Raw genomic sequence first — 16678 nt, forward strand, 5'->3', positions numbered from 1 at the left:
TGAGATGATGTATGTCACTATTACGCCCTATCTGGTATGCCCATAAAATGCAGGAAGCGAACTAGTGCTGCAGCTACCTTTAGTGCATATGTCCATTGTCACCACTGCCCTAGTATCTTTTCCCCTGACAGTAGCCGGTTGTCCAGTGTCTCTAATGCAGTACACAGCACCTGCCTCCCCGTACTACAGTAAACTTCCGTTAATTCAACGCCGGTTAATTCAGTATCGACCGAAGGTCTCGGCTGGTGCCCGTGCATTTCTATGGGACCAAAGTTTCATTATTTCGATCCTAAAATTGGCCTTCACCAGATAATCTGAACATGACCAGTGGGCACACACGCATCTGACCCCTATGACAGTGTCTGTATCAGCAGAGCTTAAGTGACACCAAATGTGTTAAATAAATCATCTCCCTTCAAAAATACCTATTTCTGGCCTCCCCTAAGAAGATTTTCGAACAATAATGGCAGCTGATAATGTCTGATTATGGTATATAGGCAATTCTAACGCATGCTTAAAAAAAGAAAATTGAGCAATAAACCACGTTTGCAGCATCCGTATGCTTCGCAGGATAACATAGCTGTTGGCATCGAAGGTGACTTTAAAGAAAAATGTGTGTGGCACCAATTTCATATATAATAGTTTTAAGAAGCTTAGGTCATTAAGATGAATGGCGTTAAGAGGAAGCTTTAGCTTGGGCCCAACTCCGACGCGGCCTATTCAAATACATGTAAAACGCAAAAACGCTTTTATGAGATAACCCCTGGACCGATTTTAATGAAATTTGTTGCATTTGAAAGAGAAAGTTAAATTCTAGTGACTGTTGGAAGCGGAATTTCGATTTAGGGCTTGAATTTTCTTAAAAAGATTTTCAAATATTTGACCATTTGAAAAATATAGAAGCACGAAGTTTACAATTTCGTAGCTCTGCCTCAAGAACCGATATCGCGGTTCTGTAAACGGCATCCATTGGATCATTCAAAGCTGACAAATTCGATATGTTATTTTACATCTTACGTGAATTTATTGCGTTGGTTATACAAGGGTTCTGCAAAAGTTGTATTTCCCTATTACTAAATTTTTTTTTATATTCATGTGTAACATATCAATTTTGTCCGCTTTATATGTACTATTAGATGCAATTCACAGAATTGAATTACCATTTTTCATTGTTGAGTTACAGAGTTGTAAACTTGATAGCTTTGTTTTTGAAAATTTTCTATTTTTGCCAGTTTTTAATAAAAAATTGACGCCTAAACTAAAAAATTCGACACCAACAGTCACTAGATTTTAAGTTTTTCATTTAAATGCAACAAACCTCGTCAAATTTGGTGCAGCGGTTGCCGAGAAAAACGAATTCTCCTTTTACATGTATTTAGATAGGAGCACCCAAGCTAAAGCTTCCTCTTAACTTCAACTGTGTGGCACGGGAATAACATGCAATAAAGCAGTCTTTCTATGATGAATTAGGTGGCTTGGAGTACGAAGATATTTTAAATTCAGCAGAACCCATCTCACAATGACTGTCAACAGTAATGCATTTAGCATTGAATCAAAACAGCAACACAAAGCATTGCCAACATCGAAACTACTTATGTATGAGGCATATACTGCAGTGAGATTCTTCTTTTGCACTTCACTAAGAACACCTGGCGCCATCTCGTACCGCCACTGCGAAGCCTGCGCGTGACTTTCAAAATGCATGGTGCGCCGGTGCATATGAATGCTGAGAAACGAATCATGCAGCAACTGGGCTCCTCTCTTGCCCTTCTTTCTGGACATGCTGCACTATCTAGTGCTACTGCTGAGAAGTCTGCACATGGCCTACGAGACGAGAAGCATGGTGCGCCGGTGCCTTCGAACACTGGGAATTATTCCCTTACTTGCCGCATGCTCAGTGGCGCATATTCAGTGACTCAAGTTGGCGAGAGGCTTGTTGAAGAGGCGCACATACCGAGTGCATTCTTGGCACAGCTCACCAAAGCATTGGCATGAAAAGCATTCATTGAAAAGCGGCACATACCTAGTGCATTTGTGTCGCAGCCTGCTAATGAGTCGTGTTGCTGTCCTTGAGGAACCCTTGTGACGTGGCTCCAATTCTGCTCAGCATTGAAGAAATTTAAGGGATCTTTTTCATCACTGTAGAGCAGCACATTCCGAGTTACCGAAGTTGGTGTCAAAGAGGTTCATTAAAGACCAGCACACACATACTTGCACATAGCCAGTGACCAAAGTTGGCATCAAGGAGGTTCATTAAAGACCAGCACAGACTGAGTGACACATACCCAGTGCTCCAAGTCGGCATCAAAGAGTTTCTTCAAACAGTGGTACCAGTCCCACATCTACAGTGAGCTATGTTGGCGTGAAAGAGTTTCGTTGAAGAGTGGCACGTATGAACACACTGCCCCATACTTGGTGACCCGAGTTTGTTCGTTGGTTGGTTTTGCGGTGGCACCCTTGGTAAGATGAAGATAAAGTCTCTTGAGCAGCAGCAGCAATATAGCAGACTGGCTTTCACCCTGAGAAGGGCTTGTGTCCTATGAGCCTCGTCTCTAAAGTGGTGGCCTGGAATGGCTCAATACAATACTTCCAATGAAAAAACCGTGTCCGCCGCATCATCTCCACTGGCTGTTCAAGTGACCATTGTTCGCCTTCCTCCTTTCTGGACGCAACATCCCGAAGTCAGGTTTGTACAAGCTAAAGGACTGTTCCACCTACACTGTGTCACTTCTCAATGCTCTCTCTATATCACCACCTCTCCTTGCCCACACCCAGTCCCCCCCCCCCCCCCCCCCCCCCGTCACCTAGTGGCGTCACGCTGGAATTGTACGATGTCCTCCCCAATCCAGCCACGACAAACGAGTACGACACTCTCAAGGCAACTGTCCTCGAGCATACCACACTGCCCAAATGTAAGTGTCTACAACAGCTCATTTCCGAGGGGAAACTCGGTGACTGCCACCCTACACAACTTCTCCGTTACATGCAAGCCCTGTTAGGAGATCGAGCAGTAACTTTTGACTAGCAGCTCATGTTGGAACTTTTCCTGCAGCATCTACTAGTATCCGTGCAGATGATTCTGGCCACAACTTTGGCTGTCCACGCTGACAAAATCATGGAAGTTGCCAGACAATCTCCCACTGTACCAGTTGTTGCATCGGTGCACATTCCTGAAGCTTCTGTCTGTGGTTTCACTGCATGGCCCATCTCAGTCTGCCGACTCGCCTAACGAGATCATAGCAATGCACCAAGACATCAACAGCCTCCGGGAACTTGTTGGTTCCATACTTCTGCAAACACATCCAAATGGCGACCACAGTTTGTGCTCCGGATGCTCCAGGCTATCCCACACTTGCTGCACCAGCTGCTGCACTTGATCCTCGTCCCCGAACTGCTCTCAGCTCGCAAAGTGGCACTCACTATTGCTAGTACCATCAAAATTTTGGTGCTGCTGCAGAGCGATGCACACGTGCCTGTGCCTGGCTGGAAAACGACGATGGGGACCATTAATGGCGATGGATGGTTCTCTCAACACTCCACGTCACCTCTTTTATGTCGACACCACCAACAGAGTCCAGTTTCTTCTTGATACTGGCACCAAGGACAGTGTTGTCTGTTGTCCTGTTCTAATATCTGCACCCTTTACTCCATATGTTATCTTCAAGTGGTGAATGCTACAACCGTTCCATTGGATTTTCCTCGTCGCCAACGTCACCCATGCTATACACAGAGCCATGGTTCTCCCCAGGAATTTTTGAGGGGTGGACATTTTAAGAGCATCAAGGGAGAGAGAGAGAGAGAGAGAGAGAGAGAGAGAGAGAGAGAGAGAGAGAGAGAGGAAGTTAAGAATGTCAAATTTTGATTACAGAAATTTAACAAGTACTCATTGTCGACACACATCAACATTTAATTCTGTAACTGCTTAGCCATTTTGAGCAGACTTCAATACATTCACATTTCATTTCCTCTCGGTTAGCTTACACTTTTCATACCGTCAGCCTGCAATTCTTAAGCTTAGCCCACTTCACCACTTTGCCTTCAACTCAGGTCCCTCACAAGCAATTAGAATGAGGCAATCCAGTGATTCTTCTTTGAGGTGGTTTCTCAGGCAAGTTTTCACAAGCTTCAATTCAGAAAAATCCACAAAGTAAGGTAAGCACCAGCTACATGCACAAAGCAAGCACCAGCTTCATGTGAAACTGTAGGATAAAGCTCCTTGATATCACTTGACACACACTGCAAGAAATCTGGCTGCAACAGCTTCTTGAGCTTCTCCAACTCAAGAACAAAGTTGAAAAAGCTCATCCACTCCTCCAGCATATAAATGATGCAAGGCTTTTATAGCATGGGGCCCCGTGTCTCCAATGCACAAGCAGCTACAGTGCCATTGCTGGCCACCAAGTCCCGGCAGAACTCCCTGGCAAACAATATAGCAAATTTTGCCAGAAATGGATGGTCTTAAAACCTATCTATCAAGTTGCTAACAAGTTTATCAACAAAAGCTTCTCTGGTTGCCTGCATCCAATCTTCAATTTTGATGTGACTGACAATGTAGTACCACCGCTGGCACAATATTCTTTAAGGTTTGTCCTTAGGTCTTTCTGTACCTTCAGCATGGTTATTGTAGATGTTATGTCCTGCAAGAGATCAACATACAGCTTCCTTGACTGGAGAGCTTTATTTAGATATTTTGATGAGACATCATACATTGTCAAAAGTGTGCCTACAAATTTGTCACTTAGGATAAACTTAAGCAGCCCAATTGCCTTAATATCACCTCGCTCTTCTGCTTCTCATGAGAGACTTACTGTTATGGCTTGCAGATTACTTTGGACAGCAGCGCAAAAGCCTCCAATGCTAAGCCAGCGTGTGGTGGATGGCTCAGTAATTTTTGCACCACCCCCTTCAGTGTCAAGTACTTTCTGCACTGCATTTAGTCTAGCTGCACGAACATAGCTTGATGCATAGAAGCTGTATAGGTACTGCAGCAAATCCTTGAATTTGCTAACATATTGAACCACTTTTTGCACCTTGGTTCATTGCCAGGATGAGCTTATGGGCAGCAAAGTGAATGCCCACAGCCTGACAACTCAGAGATACTGCTGAGCCTAACTGCTTTTCAATTAGCAATATAATTGCTCCCCCTTTCTTTCCTGTCATGACAGGTGCACTGTCTGTGCCAATGCCACGGAGGGTCTCATAGGACAGGCCTTTCTTTGCAATGAAATCATCAATGGTACTTGCGATGTTCATTGCTCCGAGTCGGAGCACATTTCCTTTCTCACTTTTCCCTTCTGATTGACATGGCCCGCAAGAAAATCCTTGAAGGCAGCACAGGTTTCCCAGTCAGGAGTACTTTTTCTCCCCTCTACCTATTCGCCTTTACTCTTCATGTGCCAGTTCTAGCACCCTATGGGGAATCGCTTGGGGAGTTTCCCTCTATGACTCTGCACCAGACTGGAATAAGCCTCTGAAGCATGACGTCGTTCATTGTATCATCACAAATGGCCAGCTGACCCATGGTACGCCACACTGTCTCATTCCTGAAAAGCTCTGCATTGCACGTTAGGAGTTCAAGCACATGGTTGAAATCAGATTTGCGCGCTACTCATCAAGCAGCTCGTCGGTGCCCTTGCATGTGGTTCTGAAAAAAAGTGGGGACTGGTGGCGCTGGGGGGATTGCCGCACCCTAAACTTGGCAACTGTTCTAGTCCTTCTGGGGCTATACAGAGCTTCAGAAAAGATATATCGTGCTCGCATGGCCATCTTGTGTACGGCACGTCCCTGCGTCTGCCTGTTGAATTCCTTTGCCCTACACCCCCAACCACGTCTGACTATCAGCAGTATGCCCAGTACTTGGCCAATCTCTTCTCCATTTGTGAAATATTGACCAGAGCTTGTCAATATAGACCACCCTTTATACTCTGCAATCTTCGATACTCGGCCTATGTGTTTCTTTGGTTCGACAGCACTTGACGTTCTCTGCAGTCACTGTACACAGGACCCGTTTCATCTTAGATTGCAACGAGATGTTCACAATCTCTGTCGATGGTTGCCACACTGTTGTATCCATTGACAACTCGAAGCCAGCTTTCGTTGGAAGCCCTCTACCTTAATTGTCCTTCAATACCTCTTCTGTTGCCTCCCATGCGACATGTCCACCTTCAAGTACTTCATGCCGCCACTTTACTTCTCATCGCACTGTATAGTGGCATGACTCTTCTAAAGGCCCCGAGGCCTGTGGTGGCTTCCTTGGACAGATGAAGACGAAGTTTCTTGAGTATCAGCAGCAATAAAGCAGACTGGCCTTTACCCTGACAAGGGTTCGTGTTCTATGAGCCTTACCTCTACAGTTTCAAACCATGTTACTTCAGCACAGCAGCCCGATGTGCTACCTATTCGACCACGGACTACACAGTGACCCAGGTAGGCAAGAAAACCGTTAGATACAAACATACATACATAGATGCAAACATACACAAACACAGATAGTTGGCCCCCAGAAAGTGCATGAAGTACCCTAAGAATGCTGATGCATTAAATATGTGCAGCAAAGCTGACTTTAGGAAACCGGCTGCCACTGTACAACACATTAGACCCTTGCTCATTTTTCTTGCTAAAAATTTAGATTTAGTGTGCATTAGAATTCTACTTTGTTTAGGAGCTTTAAAGGGACACTAAAGTGAAAAATGATTTCTTCTGCGTCAGTAAATTACCTTTCTAAAACACCAAAAACACCACTCTTACAACGATAAGACGTTTGGTAAGCCAGAAAAAGCGCAAGAACGAAATACGGGTGGCGACCCCTACTTAAGTTCCCGCACCTGGTGGCTGTGATGTCTTGGATTTTGATGGCATCTTCTAGGGCCTACTAATTATATATATAGCGGTACAGATTGACTACATTGTGTTCTAAAGGAACCAAGTATTAAACATGACAAGTTTTGGGAACCTTTACTCGGCCAATGCGGCCCAAATGCAAAAACATACTTTGGAATCTCTGACGTCACGCTGACGTACCAGTGCTGGGGTTACGGCGCGAAATTCAAATACTGATACTTAGACCTTTATTTTCTCATCTAATAATCAAACTATTTTTTTTAAATGACTGCCTGCAGGATTCTCAAACAATCCTTCATTAGTCTAAACTGATTTATTGTTTCGCTTTAGTGTCCCTTTAATGTTATTTCTACGTTAGTTTTCTACTTTGGACAGACAGAAAGTTGGTGTGTATTTGATTTGGGTGATAGAATCAGGCAAATACTGCCAAATGAAACAGCGGTGTGCTTTGACATTTTTTTTTTCCGCATCTTGTCTAATTCTATCAATTCTGCCAGTGCCATCAGGGTCAAATTACCAAAAGTCAACTGTATAATGTGCGCATAATGAATGTCTTGCTCATAGGGGCTCAGACACCTTTTAAGAAATGTGTAGAATAAATCTAGCAAACTTCTTTTACAACTGCCAGGTTTTGTAAATGTGTTCCTTAAGTGGACATCTCATGCTATGTAGAAGCTGGTGCTTCGTCGCTGTTTTTTTTCTATTTCAGCATTTGTGAAAAGTTCATAAATTCTTTCGTCTGTCATAGTACCAATCCACATACCACACTCGGGATGGTCACAACTGCCTTTCTGGTACTCAGTCCTGGTCCTTTTTTTTTTTTTTTTGCTCTTGTTGGCTCAACGGGAATTTCATGCTACGTAGAAACTGGTTCTCCATAATTGGTTTCTTCCGATTCGAAATTCATTAAGTACTAATAAATCTCCTGGCATGTCAAAGTGCAGATGGACTTGACACACTGGTTTGCCATGGCTGCCCTGCCATGACAGAGCAACAAAGCACTGAGATGTTTGCTCCACCTGCAGTCAGAAATTTAGCTCACAAGGATTTTGTGTGCTTAGATGACCTCTTCATAGATAGCACAACAGGTACATTACATTATTTTTTGCACGAGTTGCTTTTAGAGAGGTGGGGAGAGCGTTGAAAACACAAAATGAGTGTTCTTTAGAGTGGAAGAGGCTGTGCGAGGGTTGCTGCCCGAGTTATCAAGGGACTGGCAGTCAAAGGGTGTTACCTCATGCATCTCTTATAACAAAAAATTACAGAATAAAACTTGTATTAGTGAAGTTATCGGGAAGTGAATGTCACGCCTGCCACAGTTCCACAGCCTTTGCCGCCTTTTGTCCTTTCTTCTGTGCCAAAAGCTATGCTGACACAGAGCTGCCCACAAATGGCCAAAAATGCGCACAATGTTCCTCCCAACTGTACGTACCAGCAAGTGGAGGTTCAGAATCAGTGCAGTGTTATGGTTTCCCGCCACCTAATGATGCTACTGCCTTATCAATGAAAGTTCAATTTCATTTCTGCACACCTAGCTACTGGTGTTGGCATATTCTGGCAAATTTCCCTGAAAACTCATAAGTACTTTTGCTAAAGCGGTAGTTTACACACCCCATTTTCAATATACTTGTGTACATTTTACTCAGCCACAAGTGAAAACAGCCAAGTGAAGAACATGCAAAACTCTACAAATAAATAATGATTAGCAATTTAGAACCAAGATAGGCTTATACTGAGACAATTCCACAGTACCTGCACAGAATTCACAATTCAAGCAATTGAAGGGCAGGTGGTCTTTTGTGCGAAATTGGACTCTGAATGCATTTATATGAATGATATTTGGCTCAGGTGTTCATGATGGCATTGTTTAACAATGGGAAAGATTTGTTTGCCACATCATTGCAAGGTTAAGCACTGAAGCTAGCTAGCATGATAACGTCAAACCGTGTCTGCGTGACTATGCACAATCACATGTACTACCTTGAACGTGGAAGATGCCAAATGTGCCTTCCTCACTCTGGAATGCGCCACTCAAATGCATAAGACAGTACTGAAGTACTCTAAAAAATATATATATATATATATATGGGCTTTTACGTGCCAAAACCAATTTCTGATTATGAGGCACGCCGTAGTGTAGGACTCCGGAAATTTCGACCACCTGGGGTTCTTTCACGTGTGCCTAAATCTAAGTAAACGGGTGTTCTCGCATTTCGCCGCCATGGCCGGGATTCGATCCCGTGACCTCGTGCTCAGCGGCCCAAGACTGAAGTAGTCTGCACATAACCACTGTACAGTAGTTTTAAGTCACTCTAATGTTTGGACAGGCCGCCATTGGAATCTGAACCTGGCAACGTTTAACGTTAGAACGTTATCTAGTGAGGCGAGTCTAGCAGTGTTATTGGAGGAATTAGAGGGTAGTAAATGGGATATAATAGGGCTCAGTGAGGTTAGGAGGACAAAAGAAGCATATACAGTGCTAAAAAGCGGGCACGTACTGTGCTACCGGGGCTTAGCGGAGAGACGAGAACTAGGAGTCGGATTCCTGATTAATAAGGAAATAGCTGGTAACATACAGGAATTCTATAGCATTAACGAGAGGTTGGCAGGTCTTGTTGTGAAACTTAATAAGAGGTACAAATTGAAGGTGGTACAAGTCTATGCCCCTACATGCAGTCATGATGACCAGGAAGTCGAAAGCTTTTATGAAGACGTGGAATCGGCGATGGGTAAAGTCAAAACAAAATACACTATACTGATGGGCGACTTCAATGCCAGGGTAGGCAAGAAGCAGGCTGGAGACAAGTCAGTGGGGGAATATGGCATAGGCTCTAGGAATAGCAGAGGAGAGTTATTAGTAGAGTTTGCAGAACAGAATAATATGCGGATAATGAATACCTTTTTCCGCAAGCGAGTTAGCCGAAAGTGGACGTGGAGGAGCCCGAATGGTGAGACTAGAAATGAAATCGACTTCATACTCTGCGCGAACCCTGGCATCATACAAGATGTAGACGTGCTCGGCAAGGTACGCTGCAGTGACCATAGGATGGTAAGAACTCGAATTAGCCTAGACTTGAGGAGGGAACGGAAGAAACTGGTACACAAGAAGCCAATCAATGAGTTAGCGGTAAGAGGGAAACTAGAGGAATTCCGGATCAAGCTACAGAACAGGTATTCGGCTTTAACTCAGAAAGAGGACCTCAGTGTTGAAGCAATGAACGACAATCTCATGGGCATCATTAAGGAGTGCGCAATAGAAGTCGATGGTAACGCCGTTAGACAGGAAACCAGTAAGCTATCGCAGGAGACGAAAGATCTGATCAAGAAATGCCAATGTATGAAAGCCTCTAACCCTACAGCTAGAATAGAACTGGCAGAACTTTCTAAGCTAATCAACAAGCGTAAGACTGCGGACATCAGGAACTATAATATGGATAGAATTGAACAGGCTCTCAGGAACAGAGGAAGCCTAAAAACAGTGAAGAAGAAACTAGGAATAGGCAAGAATCAGATGTGCGCGTTAAGAGACAAAGCCAGCAATATTGTTACTAATATGGATGAGATAGTTCAAGTGGCTGAGGAGTTCTATAGAGATTTATACAGTACCAGTGGCACACACGACGATAGTGGAAGAGAGAATAGCCTAGAGGAATTCGAAATCCCACAGGTAACACCAGAAGAAGTAAAGAAAGCCTTAGGAGCTATGCAAAGGGGGAAGGCAGCTGGGGAGGATCAGGTAACAGCAGATTTGTTAAAGGATGGTGGTCAGATTGTTCTAGAGAAACTGGCCACCCTGTATACGCAATGCCTCATAACCTCGAGCGTACCGGAATCTTGGAAGAACGCTAACATAATCCTAATCCTTAAGAAAGGGGACGCCAAAGACTTGAAAAATTATAGACCGATCAGCTTACTGTCCGTTGCCTACAAAGTATTTACTAAGGTAATCGCAAATAGAATCAGGAACACCTTAGACTTCTGTCAACCAAAGGACCAGGCAGGATTCCGTAAAGGCTACTCAACAATAGACCATATTCACACTATCAATCAAGTGATAGAGAAATGTGCAGAATATAACCAACCCTTATATATAGCTTTCATTGATTACGAGAAAGCGTTTGATTCAGTCGAAACCTCAGCAGTCATGGAGGCATTACGGAATCAGGGTGTAGATGAGCCATATGTAAATATACTGGAAGATATCTATAGCGGCTCCACAGCCACCGTAGTCCTCCACAAAGAAAGCAACAAAATCCCAATAAAGAAAGGCGTCAGACAGGGAGATACGATCTCTCCAATGCTATTCACAGCATGTTTACAGGAGGTATTCAGAGACCTGGAGTGGGAAGAATTGGGGATAAAAGTTGATGGAGAATACCTTAGCAACTTGCGATTCGCTGATGATATTGCCTTGCTTAGTAACTCAGGAGACCAATTGCAATGCATGCTCACTGACCTCGAGAGGCAAAGCAGAAGGGTGGGTCTGAAAATTAATCTGCAGAAAACTAAAGTAATGTTTAACAGTCTCGGAAGAGAACAGCAGTTTACGATAGGTAGCGAGGCACTGGAAGTGGTAAGGGAATACATCTACTTAGGGCAGGTAGTGACCACGGATCCGGATCATGAGACTGGAATAACCAGAATAAGAATGGGCTGGGGTGCGTTTGGCAGGCATTCTCAAATCATGAACAGCAGGTTGCCACTATCCCTCAAAAGGAAAGTGTATAACAGCTGTGTGTTACCAGTACTCACATATGGGGCAGAAACCTGGAGGCTTACGAAAAGGGTTCTGCTGAAATTGAGGACGACGCAACGAGCTATGGAAAGAAGAATTATGGGTGTAACGTTAAGGGATAAGAAAAGAGCAGATTGGGTGAGACAACAAACGCGGGTAAATGACATCTTAGTTGAAATCAAGAAAAAGAAATGGGCATGGGCCGGACATGTAATGAGGAGGGAAGATAACCGATGGTCATTAAGGGTTATGGACTGGATTCCAAGGGAAGGGAAGCGTAGCAGGGGGCGGCAGAAAGTTAGGTGGGCGGATGACATTAAGACGTTTGCAGGGACAACATGGCCACAATTAGTACATGCCCGGGGTAGTTGGAGAAGTATGGGAGAGGCCTTTGCCCTGCAGTGGGCGTAACTAGGCTGCTGCTGCTGCTGCTGCTGCTGCTGATGATGATGATGAATGTTTGGAGCCACATGCACAGACACAAATGATACAGGGCACACTACGCCAGAGGAGATATTCAACTTTTCCACGCAACCTTTTCCAAGCAAAAGTGCAACAACACAAGACTATGAGTTACCTGTAAAATAAGCAAATTATAAAAGTTGTTCATGACATTTAAATTATCTTGTAACATAATATGCAAGACTAAGTGAACAAAAGGAATGGCTATTGCACTGCACAAAATAGGCAAAATTAATTAATTAATCTCTCTGCACTTAGGAACACTCACCCAGCTAACACAAACCCATCTGGAGGTTTTCGTGATTTGCTGAGAACAATAATGTCAGAAACTGCTTCACCAACAGAGTCCCTTGCAACCATCTTGTAACAAAGGAGCTTTTTCTTCATGGCACGCTGATCTGTAAAACAAAATGCTCAACTTCACAGCACAAAAAAATCATGTTAATGATCAACATTATACCTGTATCTTTTGTAGAATTCATGACAATATGACCCTCAGGTGGCACCTCCTTGTCAGCCACAACCAACAAAGACTGAACACATTCTGCATGCTGTAAGGCAGGTAAAAAAAAGCATTGTCAAATGGCATAAGAGGTAGCTTTGCCAAGTGGCAAGCGAGGAAAGAAAAAAGAAGAAGAAGAAGAGGAAGGGCTTTCTCACTTTAGTTTTCCTAACTACCCTTACACCTGTTTTAATATTATACACAGTAATGCTACTTTAAACCTACCTACAAAAGGTTAATTTATTGCTAATGCTACTAAAAAATCACAACCCATCCCACACCAACAAGTAGGTGTGGGCATGAACACTGCATGTTACACCATTAATTGCCACTTTCCTCATTATAATTGAACACTTAAATGGCTTCATCACGTTTTGCAATGTTGCCATATCCACCTTGAACCCTGTCTTACAAACCATGAATGGTTTGTAAGACGAGGGAAAAGCACCTTGTGAGTGACACAAGAACGATGACAGCATAGACAGAGTATGGTTAGCATGCATAATGACCTGAACTGAAGGGACTCACAGTGCATGAGTTGTGCAGCATGTACCAATCACATTGGTATGTGAATCAGTTTGATGGCCATCGTTGTAGAATTGTAATGAACAGCAAAGCATATGCGGCCAGTGCACTGTGTTCCACATAAGGACTAATGACACAGTAACTACCATGGTAATCGTTGCCCCGGGCCATATTCACAAGGCATGCATTACAACAGTTTCTGGAATTTACTCCTGCAGCATCTGCACCCGAGGAAGACCACAAGATCTGGCTGCCATACTCCATGTAGTCCATACTATTGCTGTGGACTACACACACACACACATCAAGACAGTGCAGCTGACCACCCAGAAGACAAGCACAAGGACCCCTTTTCTTTCGAGACGAGACAATACTCCAATATCTCCACCGCTAGACAGAAATTGCAATCACATATATCTACTGGGATTATATCTCTATCATCTGTTTGGCATTATCACTGCTTTTGTTTTGTTTCACCTTACTTTCAGAGTGACATGTGCCTTCTTTGTTTGACTCATGCTGGGCATTTTGCAAGCAGCCGTAACCTGTCCGAACCCATGGCAGTGATAGCATGGTGAGTACTATTTTTAACTGGGGATTTATGTATCTTCTGTTCATGAAAGTAAAAATTGTCATCCACCCAAATGTAGCACGAAGCTACAAAGGAAACCCATATGATTTTCTCCAAAAAAAAAAAAGCTGTTGAGGAAAAATTCGTCCTGGCCTGAGAATTTAACCCAGGACCAACACCTCCCCAGAAAGGCGTTCGTCTCGGGTTCAAATCCTAGACCAGGACGAATTTTTCCTCAACTGAGAAACTTTCTTTCTGAGAAACCCGCATGGTTTACCTCTGTAGCTTTCTGCTACATTCAGGTGGATGAGAATTTAATCTTTCACAAACCATCCTCCACCTTGCGGGAATCCGCAGAACTAATTTGCCATCTTCTGTGCAAGTGCCAGCTGCAACTGTACAAAAATATTCTTTCTTAATTGACAATGAGAGGTGGAAAAAGATTTCACTAAGTCTCAGTAACAGCTCTGAGCCCTTGCTATTCCTGCAAAGACCCACTGCGGTAGCTTAGTGGCTATGGCATTGTGCTGCTAAGCATGAAGTTGCGGGTTCGATTGCAGCCGCATTTCAATGAAGGCGAAATGCAAAATGTCCTGTGCACTGTGCATTGGATGCATGTTAAAGAACCCCAGGTGGTCAAAATTAATCCGGTCCTGCACTATAGTATGCCTCATCATCATATCATGTTTTTGGCATGTAAAACCCCAGAATTAAGTTATTCGTCCTGCAGAGAGTGTTGGAGGTTCTTCCTCCCCAAAACAATTTGTGACACAGCAAGCGTTTGGCTGAAACCCAATGCTGCATTCTGTACTTAATATCGCTCTCGGTGATGCTAATTTCAATGTGCACTGATTTTCTAAGAAAGCCGAACTGAATTCTAAAAAATAATGGCACCTCACCCATCAGCATTATTTTCTAAGTTCGTTTCATTTCATCTCATTTTCATTAGTTCTTAGTTCTAAAGCTGCATATTTGGTCGCAAGCACCAATCTGGAATTGGTCTGCTTTTACCCTTACTGCGTCTAGGTTGGCCTGTTTCTTCTTGACCAATTTTACTCTTTCTCTCTCCAAATTGAGAAGAATCCTAGACCTCACTAACCTATGGTCACTGCACTTTATTCTACCTAACACTTCAACATCCTTCACTATGCTGGGATCGGCAGAAACTATAAAACCTTTTTGACTTCTTGTTTCACCAATAGGGCTTTTCCAGGTCCACTTTCTTTTGCTACGCTTCCTGAACAAGGTGTTCATTATTCACAGCCTATTCCTTTCCGCGAATTCTACCAGCATCTCTCCCTGGCATTCCTAGAATTGATGCCGTAGTTGCCAATTGCTTGTTCACCAGCCTGCCTTTTCCCCACTTTTGCATTGAAGTTGCCCATTACTACAATATACTGAGTTTGCACTGTTCTCATCGCTAATTTAACATCTCCATAAAACTGATCTATTTCATCATCGTCATGACTGGATGTTGGAGCGTTGGCTTGTACTGCCTTTAATCTATACCTCTTATTACGTTTGATTACGGCTATTGCTACCCTCTCATTAATGCTGTAGAATTTGTTAATGTTGCTCGCTATATCCTTATTGATTAGGAATCCTGCCCCGTTTTGTCTTTTATCTGGAAGTTCTTTATAGCAGAGGACGTTGCCATTAGTCAGCCCTGTATAAGCCTCACCAGCTCTTCTAATCTCACTAAGGTTAATGATATCGCAAACGATGCCTGATAGTTCTTCAAAGAGTCCTGCTAAGCTAGCCTCACTTGACAGAGTTTGAGTGTTAAAGGTTGCCAGGGTCAGTACACCTCCTTTACAACTACATTATGATCAGATTGTGCCTCCAGTCACTATGGTCTGACTAGTCTGACTGAAAGTCATTTCACAAGCCTAAGGAGTAAACCAACGAACGCTGAAATTCGGTTTTCTGCTACTACCAAGTCACCGCACTTGAATGGAAAAGCTGTATGTGATCTCACACGAAATAAATTTTGAATGTACACAAAAACGTTATGCGGTTGCACGCACAGGAAATGAAATAACTGCCAGACTGCTATCGCCCTCGCAGCTGTGACAGTGACGCTATTTTCGCAGTACGAAAGATCTACACGAAACTAGACGATTAAGTGTGTGACTGCCTTAATTTTATGAATAATGTTTGGCAGAAAAACGCTTAGAGACAACATACGTGGGCCTTCGAGTAGCAGATGTATCGAGTGATACGGCGGCCGAAGAAACGGTCCTTCCAGAGGTCGGCGTCAGTGTCTTGGTCAAATGTTTTGTCCACCTGCAATGCGAGAGTTCGTTAGCATAAACAGAATAATGGAACACGCCGCACGTTGACAGACTAACAAAAGGTCACTATACCACATGATATCCAGGAGGGCAATTCTGTGGATCTTCAATTACACAGACGTCGGTTATCGGTAAGTCATCGGGTAGCACTTTCAGGAGGTCCTGCATCATTTTCTAAGGCGGCATTCGGCTGAAATCGACAATACAGGATTGATGTAGAATATAAAATATTTTAGCCCCGTTAATCCGAAAGAGGAACAGTTAGGTTAGTGTGCACTACCAAACACATACGCACATAATTACTGGTGGTAACGAAAACAAATTTGAAATGATTCATGACCTAAGGAAACGATACTCAACCCCAGACATCGAATGTGTCATGACAACGCACTCCAACTTTGCAACGCGGGAAAAAAAAAGAACAGTAGGCCGCACACATGAAGCAAATAAGTATGTATACTTTATGAACACACAGTAGGGCATGAATAACTAGTGTATTCTCACGTGGTGATGATGCTGCGGAGCGCGAAGGGCAAACGCCGCTCACAACAAAATGTTTACATCTCAAGCAGTTCACTACAAGTCCCCATGATCTCCGCCTCTCACACGCACACACGCACAAACAAGCGAAAACAAACAGTGCCTTTAAAGAAAACGCTGCTGGTTTATTACTACTTGATTGTAATAAAAATATGGCTTGCAAGTATTATACGTTCATTTTATTTCAAAGTTATCATTCCATCTAATTA

At 43.4% G+C, this 16678-nt stretch overlaps 1 protein-coding gene and 1 long non-coding RNA gene across 2 annotated transcripts in view; one reads left to right on the top strand and one right to left on the bottom strand.

Annotated features, from left to right (window-relative positions):
- LOC142585181 (uncharacterized) overlaps positions 1 to 13315 on the top strand; it is a 29234-nt gene extending 15919 nt beyond the window's left edge. The window contains exon 3 of the long non-coding RNA XR_012829050.1: positions 13283 to 13315. This is a non-coding gene — a long non-coding RNA (uncharacterized LOC142585181). The remainder of the gene's footprint in view (positions 1 to 13282) is intronic.
- Positions 1 to 16549, bottom strand: part of Mvb12 (multivesicular body subunit 12-like Mvb12) — a 33528-nt gene extending 16979 nt beyond the window's left edge. Inside the window, exons 1-5 of the mRNA XM_075695722.1 lie at positions 16434 to 16549; positions 16002 to 16119; positions 15823 to 15921; positions 12498 to 12588; positions 12306 to 12435 (exon numbers count right to left, since the gene is read on the bottom strand). Of these exons, the coding sequence (XP_075551837.1) occupies positions 12306 to 12435; positions 12498 to 12588; positions 15823 to 15921; positions 16002 to 16100 (419 nt within the window). The 5' untranslated portion in view covers positions 16101 to 16119; positions 16434 to 16549. The remainder of the gene's footprint in view (positions 1 to 12305; positions 12436 to 12497; positions 12589 to 15822; positions 15922 to 16001; positions 16120 to 16433) is intronic.
- Positions 16550 to 16678: the final 129 nt, after the last annotated feature.

Source organism: Dermacentor variabilis, chromosome 1 (genome assembly GCF_050947875.1).
Source record: "Dermacentor variabilis isolate Ectoservices chromosome 1, ASM5094787v1, whole genome shotgun sequence".
Lineage (NCBI taxonomy): Eukaryota > Metazoa > Arthropoda > Arachnida > Ixodida > Ixodidae > Dermacentor > Dermacentor variabilis.